General features: G+C 33.3%; 1 protein-coding gene across 1 annotated transcript in view; it reads right to left on the reverse strand.

Annotated features, from left to right (window-relative positions):
• Positions 1–13,104: 13,104 nt before the first annotated feature.
• Positions 13,105–22,095, reverse strand: part of LOC126886510 (zinc finger protein 501-like) — a 31,732-nt gene continuing 22,741 nt past the window's right edge. The window contains exon 2 of the mRNA XM_050653479.1: positions 13,105–20,256. Within this exon, the coding sequence (XP_050509436.1) occupies positions 19,253–20,256 (1,004 nt within the window). The 3' untranslated portion in view covers positions 13,105–19,252. The remainder of the gene's footprint in view (positions 20,257–22,095) is intronic.

Consider the following 22,095-nt stretch of genomic DNA (forward strand, 5'->3'; position numbering starts at 1 on the left):
CTTGCTATTAATCAACTTTTTTTTCATACGCGGGATCCAGACCTATAACCTCTTATGCTCCATTCCATGTGACCAAACCATCTCAAAATATTCTAATATAGGCTATATAGAGTTGTCTTATACAAAATAAGATCTCTTCTTCTGTTTCAGAGGTCACTTCAATATCGAACAGTCACAGACAATACAAGGTTAAGGTTAAGGTTAAAGTCAAGGTCAAGGTCAGGGTCAAGGTTAAAGTCTAGGTGATTTGTCAAAGTGGAGGTGGTTAAAACCTTGAAAAATGTTTGTAGAATTACTATAAAAGGCTGCAAGCCGAAGAACGTTTCAAAGTAAGTTGAGAGTCTTCTCTAATAGTACACGTTAGTTAAAATTATACGAATTGAATTTAGTGCGATTACTATTTGGTGAGTTAAGTGTTTTTAAGTAATAGTTACAGTTGAGTAATTTGTGACACATTTTCAGAAAATGGATTTAGAAGCACTTAATGAGTTTCTTCTTTTAGAAAGACAACGAAAACCAATCATAAAGTTAAAGGAACTTCAAATAAATGTTCCGTATAAGATTGTTACAGCCAATGTGACAGCATCGAGATTCGGAGTGTGTTGTTTTGGAGCTGGAAGATAAGGTGGTGTATTTACCACCTAGATCAACGAGGGTACTCAAAAATCATACCTTGGAACTGGGGAATGGAAGGTACTCCATAGTATACATTGGAGAAAAGAACACAAACAAAGGAAATCCGGCAGTTTTATATAAATTTGTAAAATCTTGAGGTGAGTGTTTAAAATGTCAAAAAGACTTGCTAATGATATAAACAAACTAGTTAAAAAGTTTTATGAAAAAAATTATGATTTTACTGTTGAGGAAATTGAATCTTGGCTTAAACATGTTGATATTGCCATTAGTTTATGTTTTAAGGCTTTAAAAACAAAAAATTTCGAAATAGGAAATGTACGCATGTGGCAAACAAAATTAAGTCATTTAACAGTTGTTTCTAATAAGCTTAAAGAATTAAAAGATAATAAATACACAATTAAATGGGAAGATTTGGCGACAGTTTATCATGGAAGGGTTCAAAGTGGTGTCATAATAAATATAAAACATAAAGATGTTTTACAGTTTTTAAATGATGCTATGTGTTTATTTAAAACTAAAATTTTATTAATTTTATCTAGATTTAACGTAATTAAGGTTAACAGTACCTTTTGTGGTAAGTTTATAAAAAGAAATAGGAAATGAAGAAACGGTAGATTTTAAATATTTTCACACGCCATATGCAACAATTGACAAATCTACTGATTTAAATAAATGGTTTTATGAGCATATATGTAGTTGATTTTATTTTAAACAAATTATCAGAGTTTCAAGAACGTGATTCAGGTTGGGCATTAAGTAAAGTCATATCTTTAGAAATAAACATTAATAAGTATGAAATTGGAAATGGTTCGAGCTATATTCAGTTACCTCAACAAATTGCTAATAAAAAAGCTTGTATAAACGTTAAAAAATTTGACGAAGCTTGTTTTTACTGGAGCATAGTAAGTGCATTACATCCAGCAAATCATTCGGTCCGTCGTATTAGTTCATATCCGCATTATAGTCAAGTTTTAAATTTGGAAGGAGTTGAGCAAAAAAAAAAACAAAATTTACTGTTGAGAAAAATTTTGTAAATTTTAAATAAGTACATATAAAAAAGCATCTATTTTTTTTTTATTTAAAACCTCTAACTTGAAAAAACTCCAATTCAGTCGAATTCAGGACAAGGCTGAAACAAAAATACCTCAAATCCGGAACTTTTCAATGAAAATTAGGCCATTTTTTAAATACAGAACTTTAATATTGACATTTTATTGATTATTTATATATACACACCTTTATTCGGCGTCAACGCCCTTCGGTATAGGGACCTATGGAGGAGTATCACCAAGCCGCAAGCCCTTATCCCTTGCCGTACCGCTCCTCCATAGGCCGATCAGACGCCAGTTATTCCAGACCAAGTCATAGATTCTATTGAATTTTATACTACCGACGTTGGCCTTTTATTAATTTCATGACCTGGCTGGGGCTCGAACCGTCGATCGCAAATCCACTAAACTTGTTGATCGACTCCGCCTCAGCGAACTGGACCGTCTAGACCGACATTTTTTTTATTGATTATTTAACTTGGATTACTTGCGGCTTCCAACTGGTTACTGACATAATAAAAATGTTTACATAAAATCATATTGCAACGCAGCAGATTTGATTTTGGTTCAAAGCACATATAATAGTTTGAAAATTAATCATTCGATCGGATTGATTTTATCATAAGAATATAGCGCGAGCGACATCAAGAAGTTTGTTTACTTAAAATCCGAAAAAAAAAAAACATTTATCATCAATCATTACATCGTTGCATGTGGCATGCCTTGTACAGCTGATTCATGTTTATACATGAATAACAATAATTATTGTTATTAGTCCAAGTAATGAAGCTTAGAATAGGACAAAACCTCGCAATTTTTACAGAATGGATCGATTTGCTTGAAAATTTGAGAACAGGTAGTGGATAGTCCAAGGATCAAAATCTATATGATGCCAAAAGGCGCTTTTACCATGGGGGTGGTTGCCACCCCATGTCGGGGGTGAAAATTTTTTATTATATTTTAACCGCAAAAGTTGGTAAAAACATTCATTCTAAGCAAAAAATGTTCTATATATTTTTTTGATAAAATTAATAGTTTTCTATTTATTCGCTATCGAAAGTGTTAGTTTTATATTAAAAAAATTAATGTTTTTAACCAGTTTTCTGCAAATAACTCAAAAAGTTTTTGCTTTATCAAAACAACTTTGCTTAACAAAAATGTATCTTTTGAAAAAATCAACAAAACCGTTTTTTTAAATTTTCTTTAAGACCAATAGTAATCGAGCTATACTTTATTATATGTTAGGTCTTCTTCGGCAAATGCTAAATATTGTAGTTTCAAAGTCAAAAGACGGGAAAACTATGCATTTTTCGAGGATCACTTGTTTAAACTAATTTGAAGTATTTAAAAATATCTATCTTCAGAAATAAAAAAAAGTCTTTAGCTCAAAAATTAGGTGGCTTATAATGAAAAGAATGTCAGACCCTATATTTTTTAGCGAAAAAGTGATCGAAAGTAAACCCCTAATCACCACCCTGATTAAAATTAGTCATTGGCCTTATTTCGTCTTCTTTACTTATGTATTATTAATATGTTCTAGAAGTTTAACTGCTTTAGAATGATTAGTTTTAAAAAAAATGGAGTCAAAAGCAAATATCGAATTTTTGAAGTTTGGTAAAAAATTCCCTTTTCTTCAGAATAGAAAGATTATCATCAAGGATACAAAAAAATATTTAAATATTAAATTGTAGCTTATTTAATTCCCAAGAACATGGTTTGCAAAAAATTTCTCTACGTTAAAAATTGAGTGAGCTATTGACAATTAAAACTTGTAATAACATGCAAAAATCACCTTTACCAACCCTTTCAAAGTCACCACTTTTTGCGACTGAGTATTTTAAAAGGATTTGGTATTAACAGTCTTATAGATCTTGTAAAAACCTACAAAATTATTTTTTAAGAAACTTTCTAAGATAAAAGTTAAAAAGGCTACGGTTAAAAAATCAATATATTTTTTTCGAAAAAAAAAAAGAAATCCAATTGGAAGCATAATAATGTAAGGTAGCTTTGCTTTTAGTCATTGGCCTTATTAATTCTTCTTTGTTTATGTATTATTAATAGATTTTAAAAGTTTGACTGGCCCAGAATGATTAGTTTTTAAAAAACTAGAGTTAAAAGCGAATAACGACTTTTTGTAGTTTGGTAAAAAATGCCATTTTCTTCAAAATAGAAAGATTAGCATCAGATATACGAAAAAATGTTTTTATATGAAATTGTTGGTTATTTAATTCCCAAGAACTTGGTTTAAGAAAAATTTTTCTACGGTAAAAATTGAGTGAATGGTATTTATTTATTTTATTTATCGTATGGCATAGATATCGTGAATGGTAAATGAGTATATTATCGAAAAATATTGATTTTTTCTATATAAAACTAACATTTTCGATAGCGAATAAATCGAAAAGTATTAATTTTATCAAAAAAATGTATAGAACATTTTTTGCTTAGAATGAATGTTTTTATCAACTTTCGCAGTCAAAATATAATAAAAAATTTCCACCCATAAGATGGGGTGGCAACCGACCCCATGGTAAAAGCGCCTTTCGGCATCATATAGATTTTGATCTTTGAACTATCCACTACTTATTCTTAAATTTTCAAGCAAATCGATCCATTTTGTAAAAATTGCGAGGTGAAATGCTTCGGTTCCTGGACTATATTGTTTTTAAATCGTTTTTCAGAAGACGATAATTAAAATACAGAAATTTCAATTTTATGTCAATTATTAAAAGAATAACTTATTCAAATTAGAATTTTACCAAAATATTAACTTCGGATGGCCGGAAGCTTTGTCCGGGACGCCGGGCCACGACTTCATAATTCGGGCCGTGTACCGGATCTTTCGACCTAGTTGATTACCCTATCATACTACATATTCAATAATATACAGTGATGAGCGCACTAATAACCGGCAAAATAACGCAAAAGATGGAAAACATATTAAGTTGTGAGATAAAAAGAGTTGAATCTAGTAGAGGTGTTAAATTTAACGATAGTAACTTAAAAATTGACATTATATTGATTGTTTCCCACCTTTAGACGTATCGGACGAGTTTGAGAAATGCCACTGTAAAAGTGACAGTTTTAGTTGACATCCTCCTCTGATACGTCTAAAGGTGGGAAACAATCAATATAACCTCAATTTATATGTTACTATCGCTAAATCTAACAACTCTACTAGTTTTGTTTCTTTTTATCTCACAATTTAATATGTTTTCCATCTTTTGCGCTATTTTACCGGTTATTAGAGCGCTCATCACTGTATAGTAAATATCATAACTCCATTATTACAATGACAAATAGAATTGAAGTTTTCAATATGTACACTAAACCAAACTTATATGGAATCACTATGTATTTGAAACCTGCAGCTTTGGAAGCTATAGGTGTAAATATTTTAGCTGAAACGATAAGAAGAAGAGTTGTTGTGCCCAAGGACTATATAGCAAGAGGAAGTTACGGGATCACGAATTAACCAGGTAGCACAAGATTGATCACGTAAATTGGTATCTTCAACACCAAAATTGGAACATTGGAAATTGGAGAAATGTGCTATTTTCAAATGAAAGTATGATATGTAAAATCAGATGATTAATGAATTCGTGTACTTAGAGGGCGAGGAAGACAAGCAAGAACGGAAACTGCCACATTTGTTCATAAATATAAAAGAGGAAGGGTCATGTTCTGGTCGTTCTGGGGAGGAATTATAATCGGTAAAAAAATCCTTTAATTTTCATCCAACCAACTTTAATAGCTCGCAGGTATGTTGATTTGATTCTATAACCTGTAGTTAGGCCCCTGAGAGATGTGATGGAAGAAAATTTAATTTAGCATTAATTCGCTTAAAATAATAAAAAATGGCAGTAGAAATATACGCTTTTAGAAGAGCAGTAGGAGTGTCACGCAGAGAGAGAATACGTAATGATGAGATAAGACAGCGAATGGGGGTTGACGGCTCTCTAACAACAGACATAGAAAGAAAACAGCTGATATGGTACGGACACGTCCAGAGGATGGATAACTCAAGACTCCCTAAAATAATTATGCAATGGGTACCACCAAACCGCAGAAAGAGAGGAAGACCCAAGAAATCTTGGAGAGAGGGAGTAACGAAGGCGATGAGCGCAAGAGATCTTAGAGAGGGCCAATGGGATATTAGAGTGTCATGGAAATTAGGCATCGGACAACGTCGCAAGACCTTTTAAAACCGAGTGATATATATATATATATATATATATATATATATATATATATATATATATATATATATATATATATATATAATAGTTTTGTTTTGGGGTTGCAGTCACTTATTTTTTAGGGGCAGGATAAGTAAAACTCTTTGTTATTATCGAGCTTTCGCAAAATTTATTTGCTTTTTCAAGATAAGAACTTGAGGTTATTCCATAAAGTAAACATTTTTACAAAACATAATGTATATAAATTTCTATTTTATATAATCCAAATAACAATGTTTCAATTTGTAAAAAAAAAATATAAGGAAAGATCTGATTTAATTTAGTTTTAAATTTGACTAATAATTCAACTAATATATATATATATAATAAAAAATATCAGATGATTCCATATATTAAACTAAATCAGAAAGATCTGATTTAATTTAGTTTTGAATTTGACTAATAATTTAACTAATATATATATATATATATATATATATATATATATATATATATATATATATATAATAAAAAATATCAGATGATTCCATATATAGTAATACCCCGAACTTACGCGATAGGTGGGACCGAGCGATAATCGCGTAAGTCGAATTCGCGTAAGTCGAATTCGCGTAAGTCGGGGTATAATTTCGTATATGTATTAATATGATATTGTAATTTTGAAATTAGATAAAACAATAAACAAATTAATTATGATCCAATTAGCAAATTCAAAAAAAAGATTACTTAATAAATTTTATTTCAGACGCCAGATTAATAAATATATGCTTTCTTATCTCAGGGTTCTTAATTGAGTTCACAAAATACCTTTCCTGTTCCCTAATAGCACACGACGTCCAATGGACGTCCAAAATAGGTCCATTTTTGGTCCTAACGTCCATGGACTATAAATGGACGTCCTTTGGACGTCCCATGTTGGAGGTCCTTCGGAAGGAATAAATATGGACGTCCTTTGGACGTCCGACGTTGGACGTCCTTCGGACGGAATAAAAATGGACGTCCATTGGACGTCCGACGTTGGACGTCCTTCGGAAGGAATAAATATGGACGTCCTTTGGACGTCCGACGTTGGACGTCCTTCGGACGGAATAAAAATGGACGTCCTTTGGACGTCCTTCGGAAGGAATAAATATGGACGTCCGACGTTGGACGTCCTTCGGAAGGAATAAATATGGACGTCCTTTGGACGTCCGACGTTGCACATTCTTCGGACGGAATAAAAATGGACGTCCGACGTTGGACGTCCTTCGGATGGAACAAATATGGACGTATATATACTGGACGAAATACGGACAATTCCCTAATAGCACACGACGTCATTTGGACGTCCAAAATAGGTCCATTTTTGGTCCTAACGTCCATGGACTATAAACGGACGTCCCATGTTGGACGTCCTTCGGAAGGAATAAATATGGACGTCCTTCGGACGGAATAAATATGGACGTCCTTTGGACGTCCATACTGGACGAAATACGGACGTTTTATGAACGCTTATATTGGACACATTATACCAATTACGAGATCAAATAGCAAAATAATTCAATAAAATATTAACTTGCGTTAACTTTACGTTAATGAAATACAGTCAAACCTGTCACTAACGGCCACTAAAATGAAAGAACTATTGGCCGATATAGAAAAGTGGTCGTTATTGCCAGTTTTTGTAGCCTAGATATACAGTACAACCTGTGTTACTGGCCACCTGTACTAACGGCCAGTTTAAAAATTCCCCAAACCAATTATATTATCTAGACTACAAAAACTGGCAATACCGGTCACCTTTCTATATCGGCCAATAGCTTTTTCATTTTTAGCGGCCGTTACTGACAGGTTTTACTGTAATTAGTGTGGGGAATTTTTAAACTGGCCGTTAGTACAGGTGGCCGGTAACACAAGTTTTACTGTAGTTTAAATCGATTAGATCGAAAGATTAAATCTTAATTCAAAATTGTATATTAAATTATTACAATTATAAAACTATATAGTTTAATATCCAAAACATGTTTTGATTTCATGTAATGTAATGAAAATCTTATTTGTAAATTATTGGTTACAATGTTTAACAACAGGAAATATTCAAGAATAAATAAAATAAAAGTTTCCCCTAACAACAAAACATTCCAGGAATTCTACTATCAAAGTTCTATTCCGTGAACATCTGATTAAATTATGGCTGGAAAGTTACCACAAGATATTCTATGAAAAGAGTACAATGTCCTCCTGGAGGGGTAAAATTTTCCATACTCTAAAGAGAGGCCATTTACTATTCAATTTGCGTTCATTTTCAAATTTGCCGCGCGAGTATCTATGTAGCGTCGCGTGGTCATTGGTCATCAAGTCATCAATTATTTCATTTTCATCATAAGATAACCTAAAAATTTAGTAAAAATTTTGATTGGAAAAAAATGCATCGATAAGGGGGTGAAAAATGGAAATTAGTGGCTTTTTTTGCTGTACTCAACTGTACTGTTTAGTATGCTAGTTTTGGCTATGGCTGGATCTGTTAAACAATTATGTAAGTATTATAAAATCCGTTTTCAATTTTCTTTATGAAACGAATCATTTATGCATGTATTACCTGTAAATATTTTGATTTTTAATTGTAAAGAATAGAAAAATTACCGTTCATTTTAATTTTTTTTAGAATCAGCTGAAAGTGGTCTACAAAAAACCAGATATAACCAAAATAAAGATATAAAAAGTGTATTGGCTAATTGGAAGAAACAACATTGTCCATGCATAATAAGTTATTACTTTATAAACAAATATTAATACCTAGGAATGGAACCTGGATATAATCATCAAGAAGATAGCAGGAATCCCGACAAACAACTTAAATAAGTACAAGAATATTGAGGAAATCCTCCTCGATACTACTGGGCAAACTAGAAGATTGAAGAGGACAAAGCCTTTTGAACTAGTTTGAGTGATAGGTGATAGTGAAAAGCAGAGCATAGTGCGTGATGTGGCTGTGTATGTTAGAATAGTGCACGATCTTGTTAGATTAGATAAGAGACGCTATCGGGTAAGCTCTTCATTTTAAGAAACATTAGTAATTTAGGTTAAATTAAAATTGCTCATTGGTCAGTTATGACCAGATTGCTTTTTTTATGTTTGGCAAAAAGGGCGTAAGTCAGAATTGCACATTGCTAATGTTTTGATGATTTCTGGACCAGCAAAAAACTGTTGTAGACGTAAACTGTATGTACCAATAAAAAGAGCCGATTTTTCTGGTCCAGAAATCATCAAAACATTATCGATGTGCATTTCTGACTTAAGCCCTTTTTCCCAAACATCAGAGAATTGTAATGTACAAATTCTCCTATCTGATTTTTCATGAATTTTGTAGGAGACGAAAAACCATTTTTAGGATCATCTCCTGCTTTCACATGTAAATTTTGACATGTCTTGTAGTAAATAGATAGTTGAATTTACTACAAAACATGTCAAAAAATATATGAAAACAGGAGGTAACCATAAAAAAGTTTTTAGTCTCTCTTACAAAACTCATGAAAAAACAAATCGGAGGTATGTCACATCAGTGACTATATCCAGGGAATGTCTAAAAAATATACTTTGATGTCCCAAGAACCAAATATAACCTTTATATATATACAGGGTGTAACAAAAATACAGGTCATAAATTTAATCACATATCCTGGGACCAAAAATAGTTTGATTGGACCTAACTTACCTTAGTACAAATGTGCACAAAAGAAAAGTTACAGCCCTTTGAAGTTATATATTAATAGCACCAAGGGCCTTAGAGGCCCATGGCTTGAAAAGTTTGTTTTTTCTTCATTTTCACGTTTCTTTATGTACTGAGATCTTCTCTGGCTTGATATGTGATTTTTCTCCATTCCTTCCTCTTATTCATTTTTCTTTTCTGACCCTGTAACACCATTCTTTCCAAATCTTTTTCGACCTCTTGCTTCCATCTATTTTCCGGTCTTCCTCTTCTCTTTCTTGAAGCTATAGTGTAGTTTAGTACCCTTTTCGGAGTCCTCGTTTTTGGCATCCTTTCAATGTGACCTCGTGATCTAAGTCTCTGTGCCTTTATCACTCATTTGAAGTTACAAAATGAAAAGTGATTTTTTCCAATGTATCGAAAACAATGTGCTTTTGTGCACGTTTCAATTTAATTATTATTGTAGTACCTACCATTTAAACAACGTTTTAAAAACTTTTTTGCCTCTTATTGCTTTTTCGAAAAGTCAATTTTTATCGAAATATTGTGAATATTTGTCAAATCCACCACATATTTGTATATGGTTAAGTACGATTATGGAGACTTGGTAATAATATGCAAACTTATTTATGCTTTACATTTTTAGGTATATTTTGAACCATATTAAAAAAGAAGCCAGACTCGATAAAACGTGCCTTATCGAAAAAATACAAAGAGGCAAAAAAGTTTTGAAAACACTCTGTTTAACTAATGGTACCTCAGTAATAGTTTAATTGGAACATACAACATTTGGGGGGTTTAAAGGAACAAAACCCCCATAAAATTTTTATGGGGTGCACAAATTTCACCATAATTTTTCTTTAAGATATTCCTGCCATAATAATGCCACATGTCACATGTCCATTTTCAATAAAAAATCGCTAATAGTTTTCGATATAATCGAAAAAATCCATTTTCATTTTGTAATTTCAAAGGGCTGTAACTTTTTATGTGCATATTTGTACAAGGTAAGTTAGGTTCATTTGAACTATTTTTGGTCCCAGAATAATGTGATTTAATTTATGACCTGTATTTTTGTTACACCCTGTATATACAGCCCATTACGCACCACCTTAAAAATTGGGCATTTTTGATGTCTCGAATTTCCTAAACCTGTTGTTGCATCTAAGTGATTTTTTTTATAATATTCTAGCCTAGGCCCTAGAATATGTTACCTCCTTATGCTTGTCATGCACAGGGAGCTATACTGTAATATATATTATATCACATTACTATAGAGAGCGATATGATATAATATACATATATTACAGCATGACAAGCTTAAGGAGGTAACCTATAGCCTAGGCTATAATATTATAAAAACATCACTTAGATGGGACAACAGGTTTAGGAAATACGAGACATCAAATATACCCCATATTTAAGGTGGTGCGTTAATTTCTTGGAGAAGTGTATTGTAATTTAATGTAAATACTGTAATATCCAATAATTGTAATTTGATATAAGATGAAATATAAGTTCCTTAAAAAATATATTTTTTATTTCCCACAATACATTCTCCACAGGTCTAAATATCGTCGCTAGACGTCCACCGAATGACCTTCCAGGACGTTAGATGGATGTTCAGCAGCAAGACATTGGACCAAACTGGGACATCCTATGAATGCCCAAATGACGTCCACCGAACGTCCCCTCCGACGTTAGGTTTACCTCCATTGGACGTTTAACAACTTGGCCTTTGGACCAAAATTGGACGTCCTGTTAAGGTCCAATTCACGTCCCCTAGGACGTCCGATTAAGGTCCAATTCACGTCCCCTAGGACGTCCGATTAAGGTCCAATTTACGTCCGATTAAGGTACAATTTACGTCCGCTTAAGGTCCCATTTACGTCCGATTAAAGTCCAATTTACGTCCGATTAAGGTCCAATTTACGTCCGATTAAGGTCCAATTTACGTCCGATTAAGGTCCAATTTACGTCCGATTAAGGTCAAATTTACGTCCTATTAAGGTCCAATTTATGTCCGATTAAGGTCCAATTTACGTCCGATTAAGGTCCAATTTACGTCCGATTAAGGTCCAATTTACGTCCCCTAGGACGTCCGATTAAGGTCCAATTTATGTCCGATTAAGGTCCAATTTACGTCCGATTAAGGTCCAATTTACGTCCCCTAGGACGTCCGATTAAGGTCCAATTTGCGTCCGATTAAGTTCCAATATACGTCCCCTCGGACCTTAGATGGACGTCCAATGGACGTTCGGTAGCGCGACATTTGGACCAAAATAGGACGTATAAAGGACGTTCCTCGGACGAAAACGGACGTCCCTAAAGTCCGTGAAGGACGTCCAATGGACGTCCATTGGACGTCCTTGTGCTATTAGGGTTAATAGTGTTTAAGAAAAAAGAGGAGTCGAAGTAAATAAATAAAAGAAATCAATTTGTGCAATAAAATAAAATATATTGATCAAATACCTTGTAGATTTTCATACATGATATAATTACCTTATAAATAAATGTTTCCCTAAAGCAACCTGTTGCATATTATATAATTAACAAGAAAAATTTCAAAATAAATTTAGTTCTTCAATGTCTATTTTCCATAATTTTCCCTGTACCTTTAAAAGAATGTGCTTTAATTATTTCCCTATCAAACAAACTCCTTCACTGGTTCTGCTGTAAAAACAAAAACTGAAGACAGTTCCCTATCAAAACAAACTCCTTCTCTGGTTCTGCTCATAGACTCCTAATCAGAACTCTAGACAAAACTCCTAATCAAAGTTTACTGCTCCTGTTGGGACCAAAATACTCCTCATCTATGCTTCGCTCCGAGAATAGTAAATGATTTCTACTTACAAATACTGCCAACTTTTTCACACTGATCACAGCTTTCAACACTTTTATTTTCACTACTTATTACCACAATACCAATTCTTTCACCGTTTAAAAAAATTAGACTATCGGCACTTTCTCTTTGATTCGGTGTTACCTCTCCTCCAGTCAAACAGCAGATGATCTTCTCTCTCGCTTCAAATATCAATTCCGTCTCTCCATCCCTTCCATCATTTTTTATTAACCAATTGAATCATTATTTTTTTCACATTCAAAACAAATTCCAAAACTTTACAAAATTCTCAAAATTCAACTAGGTACTCTCTACTTTTCATACTTGTTTACAAATCCTGCAAAAACAAAAGGCCTTAAACTTTTTCCTAATACCCACGTAATGACTTGTTTCGTGGTAAGAGAAATTAATCCTTGAAAACGGTAGGTTGATAAGTCATCTTTCAATGCAACACATTATTTGCTTAAACTATTCTTAAAATCTATTGGTTTACATAATTTGGAAATCCCCTTTCAAAAATAAATCTAAAGTCTCTTTTACTGCACCCAAATATAATTTATAAAGTCTCTTTTACACTGCAACAACATGCAACACTGCAACTGCATACAGTTTTCTTTATATACCATTTCAAATCATAATAGTATGTATATAAATTGTTTTAATTGGGACCGGAAGTTAAAAAAAATGCAATTTACACAAATTTTTTTTATTTAAATCTTAGTATATTATACAAATATACAATTCCCAATTTAATTTATTTTGATGTAGAAGGCTTCATGAAATCTAACAAAGTAGTTTGACAGCTCAAAGATTTTTTCTCCCGAAAAATTTCTTCATAGCAGGCTAATAATTTTTTTATCCCTTGTTTGGCAGAAGAAATGCGTTGTTCGTTGTGGTCTATATTTTCTAAAATTGTTAACCCCTTTTCAATTAAACTGATGCCTTCAGTCAAGTAAGTTTCCAACCGCCATTTGATCCTCAGATTGAACTGGATCCAAACACTCAAGCTCTTCAATGTCTTGTTCTTGTTCATGCATTTCTATGAGGTCATCTAGCTATTGTCATCTTCTGATTATGGGAATTCAACAGTTCTTCAACGTCATCACTATCAACTTCTAAATTTATTTTCAGGGTGATACCAACAACTTCTTTAATAGCATTACCAATTTCACCAGGCTCTGGCATCAATTCCATTTCAGTGTCAGTGATGAAAAAAAGGACAGTTTTTTCAAGACGCCATTCAACGTTTTTTGCGAAACTTTATTCCAAGATTGTCCAATGATTCGCCACTGCATCTAAAACGTTAAATTGTTTCCAAAAGTCTTTAACAGAGAGCTCGTGGTTTTCTCTTATAACTTCATGCAAATGTGCAAATGATCATCTGGTGTAATAAGCCTTGAATGTTTTAATGACTCCTTGATCCATTGGTTGAAGTAAGCTGGTTGTATTAGGTGGCAAAAATTCAACTGTCGATGATTAGCATTACTTTAAATGGAATTTGTTTTGATTGACAATAACGTTCGACTTCAGGTATGAAATGATTACCAAACCAATCCTCAAAAAGGGAAGCTGTCATCCAAGCTTTACGATTAGACTTCCAAATCACAGACAAGCCAGATTTAGATTTATTTTTTAATGCTCTTGGATTTTCTGAGCGATGATAAACTAAGAGTGGTTTTAACTTGCAATCACCAGCTGCACTTGCCCCAACCATCACCGTCAATCGATCTTTGGCAGCCTTAAAACCTGGAAAGGTTTTCTCTTCGCGTGCGATAAAAGTTCTCTTAGGCATCTTCTTCCAGAACAGGCCAGTCTCATCTACATTGAATATGGTTTGTTTGGTGTAGCCAGATTCATCTATTATAGCTTTTAATTTCTGTGGATAGCCAGACGCGGCCTCTTTATCAGCAATTGCCGCCTCTCCGCTTTCTGCAATGCTATGCCAATTACAGCGACTTTTCAATCGGCTGAACCAACCATTACTAGCTTTAAACTCTTCATCTTTAGCGATTTCTCCAGCATCCTCTTTCAATCTCTCAAAAATTAGCTTAGCTTGAGAGCTTACTGTGTTCTGGTCAATAGGACAATTTTTCACATTCACCTGATTATCACACCATAATTTTAACATTGTCTCCATCTCGGCGATAATACCATGACGTGTACGTACGATGGCGGAATTCAAAGATTGTGCACTTTTTACAGCTTCGAGAATTTTTTCCTTGTCCTTTATAATTGTTCTGACCGTCGATTCCGATAGATCAAACTTCTTGGATAATTTTGCTTTGATAATCTAAAATAATGACAATTTGCTTTATAATCATATGTCCGCAAAACGCTTCGTTTCCGAGATACGGGATGTCCAATTTCTTTTTACAAACTGACGATTTACTTATCGCTTTAGAACCAGTTGAGATATGCAAATCAAATTTGGTGGGTTTTAGTACGTAGTTATTGCACATTTTTTGACATACAATTAAGAATTTTATATTCACCATTGGCGCGCAAAGGGGTATTATGACCGATAAAATTACCCGTACGCACGCCAATGGTGAACATAAAATTCTTAATTGTATGTCAAAAAATGTGCAATAACTACGTCTTAAAACCCACCAAATTTGATTTGCATATATCAACTGGTTTTAAAGAAGTAAATAAATCGTCAGTTTGTAAAAAAAAGTTGAACATCCCGTATCTCGGAATGAAGCTTTTGCGGACTTATGATTATAAAGAAAATTGTCAATATTTTATCATGTAAAATTACCTCTTAAAGTTTGTCGCACTTATTTAGAAACACCCTGTACTGATGACGAACATGGCCAGTTGTTACAAGTACATAACTTTTTTATTATCCAACATAAGCGAATGAATCGAAAGACTAAATGTTACGAAAACCTGAGGCTATAGTTGGGTTTTAATTTCAGTATTTTATAAATGCTAGAATAGTCCACAGGGTGATGCGAACTTTGAGAAAAAAACACAGTTTGATTCGTACACACGGTATACAATGACAGTTTAACTGTCTAGCAACAATATTATTACAGCGATATTGTCAATGAATGAGGCTATAACGTGGTAAAAAATCACTTAAATCGGACAACAGGTTTAGGAAATTCACAACATCAAAGATGACCAAATTTTTAGTGGATCCATTTTTTTGCACCGCAGTGTAGATGCTCACAGTTCAGATTAATTAACCTGATGAGCCATTTTCTGAAAATTTTACTCAAAATTGTACATCAACATATATACAGAGAATGTGAGAGAAACGTGAGTGACAATCAATTTGGTCTTGGGCCTGGTACGAGGGAGGCAATATTTGGCCTCCAGATATTACTACAGAAATGCCGAGATCAGCGAAAAGACGTGTTTCTCTGTTTTATCGACTATGAAAAAGCGTTTGATCGAGTAAAACACACAGAACTCATAGAAACCCTAACGAAACATGGTATAGACTATAGACCATAACAATGTGGTCCTTATTAAAAACCTATACTGTCTAACAATCGTCTAACAGCAGAAATGTCAATAAAAAGAGGAGTTCGTCAGGGCTGTGTACTTTCTCCACTATTATTTAATATATATTCCGAAAAAATCTTTCAAAATGCCCTCGAAAATATTAAAGGAATAAAAAATCAACGGATAAAACACAAACAATTTAAGATATTCAGACGACACCGTTATTCTTGTGGACAGTGCTGAGGGTTTGCAACGACTTTTTAATTTCATAAACAGGGAGTGAGATAGCTTGGGGCTGAATATAAACACATATAAAACAAAAGTAATGGCTGTCACACGTGCACCAAATGTCGACATTAATTTTTGTATCTATAACAAACAAATAGAACCCGTACAAAGATTCCAGTATCTTGGTTGCTGGATAACAAACGATCTAGACCATGAGGTCGAAATAGGTGCTCGTATAGAGTATGCTAGGTCCGCTTTTCAAAGAATGAAGATTCCTTGTAAACGCTACCTTATCGTTGGATATCCGATACCAATTTGTAAAAACATTCATTTATTCCATATTGCTCTCGGAATTACAAGTATAGGGCGTATAGAAGCGTTTGAGACGTGTGATTTCCGAAGGATGCTGAAGATCTCTTGGACAGAGCACGTGACCAACAACAAGGTGCTAAGAAGAATGGGAACTGAGAGAGAACTCCTAAATATTGTAAAAAAAAGAAAAACGAGTTATCAAGGACATATTTACAGAGGAGAAAGATACAACTTTTTACGATTCATAATGGAAGGGAAAGTGGAAGAAAGAAGAGGTCCAGGAAGAAGAAAATGCTCCTGGCTGAAGTCCGTAAGAGACTGGACAGGCACGGACACACATTCGATACTAAGAACCGCTCAAGATGGAGATTAATTTGCTGTAGTTAGAGCCAATCTTCAGTAATGGAGAAGGAACCTTAAGAAGGAGAAGGTTTCTTTCCAGTATGAGATCTCATATAATCTTTCGTGCTCGAGTAAACTGCTTCAAACAAATTTCACAATTGTAACGCTTCTCCCAGTGTGCACTCTCAAATGCTTCATCAAATTTCCTGTTTCGCTAAACCGCTTTAAACAAATATCACAACGGTAAGGCTTTTCTCCAGTATGGACATTCAAGTGCTTCTTCAAAGAACCTGCTTGAGTAGGTTAACTGCATAAAACAAGTTTCACACTTATAAGGCTTTTCTCCAGTGTGCCCTCTCAAATGCCTTTTCAAATTTCCTGTTTCACTTAACCGCATGAAACAAATATCACACTTGTAAGGCTTTTGTCCACTGTGCACCCTCTTATGTTTTGTCAAATTAGTGGCTGCACTAATTCACATTTGTAAGCTTTTTCGCCAGTGTGGACTGTCAAATGCCTTTTTAAAGCATGTGACTCACAAAATTGCCTTAAACAAATTTCACACTCGTAGGTTTTTTTGCAGTGTGCATTCTATCCAAAAATCCAAAAAAAAATAGTGGATCCTTTGTAAAAGGTATATTTAAAAGACAACAGTAACAATAGTAAACAGTAAAAAGTAACAATACAACAGTTCATAACGTTGCATTGACAGTTTGTCTTTGAAATACTTCTAAAGTTCCTTTACCTTTAGTTGACATTCAACCCTCAATATACGAGGTTCATCCCTTTCATATTAGAGCTACGTGGGTTAGAGTCCTGTTTTGCCCTGGATAATATCCAGGAATGTTTGCAACATCTAATATTATTATTAACAATATGTAGTAACATTTAAGATCTTGTAACATTTAAAGGGTTTTTACCCATAACATTTTGGTTGCTCACGCATGCATGCTATTGTAAGTATGACCTCTGGCAATTCTTAACCTTAGACAACTTTTTACATTTTCCTTCATTAGTTAGGTTATACCGGGTATCCACTTATATTTTCCCCCATTTTAACTGCATATAACTTCTAAACGGCTCAAGATAGAAATATGCGGTTTGCGCTGAAATGTTTTATTTTAGTAAAAGTTTTGATTGAATGGATTAAATTTTTTATATCGCTTTTAAATAACAAATGGCGGATTTTTGAAAAAAAAAACGTTGACTTTTTTTATTAAAACACCCAGTATATTTTTTTTGTAAATTGAAAAAACGGTCATTTACCTATCCAGGGATATAAAGTTTTTTAAAAGCGGTTGTCGAATGACTGAGCAATTAATTTTTAAAATGAGAGATGAAATGTGGAAATCACATATAATAATATGAATTTGCTTAGTTGTGTTATTTAGTTATGTGATATCCACGTTGCACCTCTTATTTTAAAAATTAATTACTCAGTCATTTAACAACCGATTTTAAAAAACTTTATATCGCTGGATAGCTGAATGACCGTTCTTTCAATTTACAAAAAAAATATACTGGGTGTTCCATTAAAAAAAAGTCAACGTTTTTTCAAAATACGCCATTTTACTACAAAATTCTTTGGCTGAAGTAACAAAACAACAGTTCATAACGTTGCATTGACAGTTTGTTTTTGACATTCTTCTAAAGTTCCTTTAACTTTAGTTGACATTCAACTCTCAATATGTGAGGTTCATCCCTTTCACATTACAGCCACGTGGTTTAGAGTCCTGTGTTGCCCTGGATAATATCCAGGAATATTTGCAACATACAATATTTTTATTAACAATATGTAGTAACATTTAAGATCTTGTAACATTTAAATTGTTTTTACCCATAACATTTTGGTGGCTCACGCATGCATGCTATTGTAAGTACGACCCCCCGCAATTCTTAACCTTAGTCAACTTTTTACATTTTCCTTCATTAGTTAGGTTATACTTATTATTTTAGGGCTTTTAACACTGATGATGGATTATTTGTTAATCCAAAAACGTTTTGTTAATGCGATGTAACCCTTATGGGGTCTTTTAAATATACCTTTTACAAAGCCGGGTACAGGATTTATGGTATACAGCCAGCTACAGGAATTTTATTTTCCTCGTGGATTTCTATACAAAAATTGTTTCCCAGTGAACTCCATGCAACAAATTTCACACTTCTAATGTCTTTTTCCAGCATCCATCCAGGTAGTACCATTTAAGATCTTGTAACATTTAAAGGGTTTTTACCCATAACATTTTGGTGGCTCACGTATGCATTCTATTGTAAGTATGACCTCTGGCAATTCTCAACCTTAGTCAACTTCTTACATTTTCCTTCATTAGTTAGGTTATACTTATTATTTTAGGGCTTTTAACACTGACGATGGATTATTTGTTAATCCGAAAACGTTTTGTTAATGTGATGTAACCTTTATTGCGTCTTTTAAACATACCTTTTACAAAGGATCCAGTATGTTTTTGTGATTTTTGGTATATAGCCAGCTACAGAAATTTTATTTTCGTCGTGGATTTCTATACAAAAATTGTTTCCCAGTGAACTCCATACAACAAATTTTATACTTCCAAGGTTTCTTTCCAGCATGAGATCTCATATGATCTTTCAAAGTACCTGCTCGAGTAAACTGCTTCAAACAAATTTCACAGTTGTAACGCTTCTCCCCAGTGTGCACTCTCAAATGCTTCATCAAATTTCCTGTTTCACTAAACTGCTTTAAACATATATCACAACTGTAAGGCTTTTCTCCAGTGTGAACCTTCAAGTGCTTCTTCAAAGAACCTGCTTGAGTAAACTCCATAGAACACGTTTCACACTTATAAGGCTTTTCTCCAGTGTGCACTCTCAAATGTTTTTTCAAATTCCCTATTTCACTAAACTGCATGAAACAAATATCACACTTGTAAGGCTTTTGTCCACTGTGCACCCTCCTGTGTTTTGTCAAATTAGTGGCTGCACTAAATTGCAAGGAACAAATTTCACATTTGTAAGCTTTTTCGCCAGTGTGGACTGTCAAATGCCTCTTTAAAGCAAGTGACTCACAAAATTGCCTTAAACAAATTTCACACTCGTAAGGTTTTTTTGCAGTGTGCATTCTCACTTTATGTCTATCCAAAAATTGTTTCCCGGTGAACTCCATACAACAAATTTCGCACTTATAAGGTTTTTCTCCAGTGTGCACTCTCAAATGAATTTGTAAACTATGTGTTCTAGTAAATTGCTTTAAACAAATTTCACAGGTATAAAGCTTCTTTTCAGTATGTGTTCGTAAATGTCTTTTCAGTTTATATGCTGTAGTAAACTCCTTAAAACATGTTTTACATTTGTTACATCCTTCCCCACTTTGTTCTTTCGATTGTTCCTTTAAATCATTATTGTAAGGGAAATCTTTAGCGCAAATAGGATTTTTGAATGTTGTTTCTTCAAGATTATGAGTTATTTGATTACATGCAGGTAACCTCTTTGTAACATCTATTTCCAATATTTTTTTCTGGGAGAAACCTAAAATAAGAAATAAACTAGAATTTGTTTAGAATTGACTTCAGTTATCTGAATAGTTAATAATAAGTACCTAATTCAATATTAACGTGAAGTTATATTAAGATAAGTTATTTTGTAAAATTTAAAATAAGTGGCATTTTAATTAAATATATCATATAAAGCAGTTAGTAATAAGCCTAAGATGCTACTCGATGTGAGCTTCGCTGGTATCGCCAACTAGCGGATTACTTACTTGTGCTGTGCATCTTCGGTTGGAAATTTCAAACTTATTATTTAATTATTATCGTATCATATTTACAACGCAAATAAGTAATTAGATTGTAATCGATGGTTAATATCAGTAAGAACAAAACTTTTGATTCATTATGATTATTTTTTTTAAGATTTTGCTTATTATTTTGACGTTAAATATTAGTTTCCTTCTGTCTTCTTTCAGATACTTTCACAATTTTCGTGTACATGGCGCTTGGATTTATAGATAAATTATATTTCTTCTTCTTCTTCGTCTAGCCATTCACGTCCACATCTGAACATAAGCCTCTTCAAGTCTTCCTTTCCATTGTTTTTTGTTGTACGCTACTTGTAGCCAATTTTTCCCGGCAGTTCGTTTCAGATCATCTGTCCATCTCATAGGAGGTCTGCCTCTGGGTCTTTTGTGTTCGTATGGTCTCCAGGTTAGAATTGTTCTGTGCCATTTGTTAAGATCGCTCCTAGCTACATGTCCAGCGTATTCCCATTTCAATTTTAGTGATTTTTGTACCACATCGGTGACTTTGGTTTTCTGTCTTATCCATGTGTTTGTTTTTCTGTCCTTAAGTGATATGCCAAGCATTGCTCTTTCCATCGCGTGTTGAGTGACTCTGAGTATGTTCATATTCTTTTTTGTAATTGTCCATGTTTGTGCCCCATATGTTAATATCGGAATAATGCATGCATCAAAGACTTTAGATCTAAGATGTAGTTGAATTTGCTGATTTTTGAGTATATAGTTCAGTTTGCCGAATGCTGCCCATGCTAACTTTCTTCTTCTTTTTATTTCTTCCGTTTGAATTTCCCTATTTAGTATTATTTTTTGTCCTAAGTATATATATATTCTTCAACTTTTTCTATAACTTTGTTGTTTATTATTGTCATCGTTTCTTCGGAGTGCATGACTTTTGTTTTGTTTAAATTCATTTTCAGTCCTATTTAAGAAGATTCTGTGTGTAGTTCTGAAAGCATGGTTTGCAGTTCTTGTAGGTCAGTAGCTATCAGGATTATGTCATCCGCAAATCGTAGATTACTGAGATAGCGGCCATTGATGTTTATTCCCTTATATTTCCAATTTAGATTTTTAAAAACGTCCTCCAAAACTAAGGTGAACAGTTTGGGTGATAGAGTGTCTCCCTGTTTGACTCCCCTGTTTAATGGTACAGGGTTCGAGTATTCATTTTCATTTAGGTAGTATGTAGCTGTAGCTTGGTTTCATAGTTTCTTTTATTAAGTTTTAATAAAAGATAAATTATATTATAAAGTGTTAAAAAACCAAATTTCAGTATTTAAAACGTAAATATATAGTACGTAAATCGTTCAGCTGGACATAGGAAGTATACATTTATATAATTGTGGCAACTGCGCCCGCTCGATGACAATATGTGACACAAATAAACGTCAAAACATGATAATATAGTAGCTAAATATTTTTGGCCTAACGGAATAGGAAAACTATTTCTGTTTAATTTTGAAATTAGTTTTGAAATAAAAAATATTTTAAAAATTAAAGTAAAATTATTAGTTAACAAAATCAAATCAAAACTCATTAATCATAATCTTTGTTTGATTAATTTATGAACATCCATA

Source organism: Diabrotica virgifera, chromosome 6, assembly GCF_917563875.1.
Source record: "Diabrotica virgifera virgifera chromosome 6, PGI_DIABVI_V3a".
In the NCBI taxonomy this organism is placed as follows: domain Eukaryota; kingdom Metazoa; phylum Arthropoda; class Insecta; order Coleoptera; family Chrysomelidae; genus Diabrotica; species Diabrotica virgifera.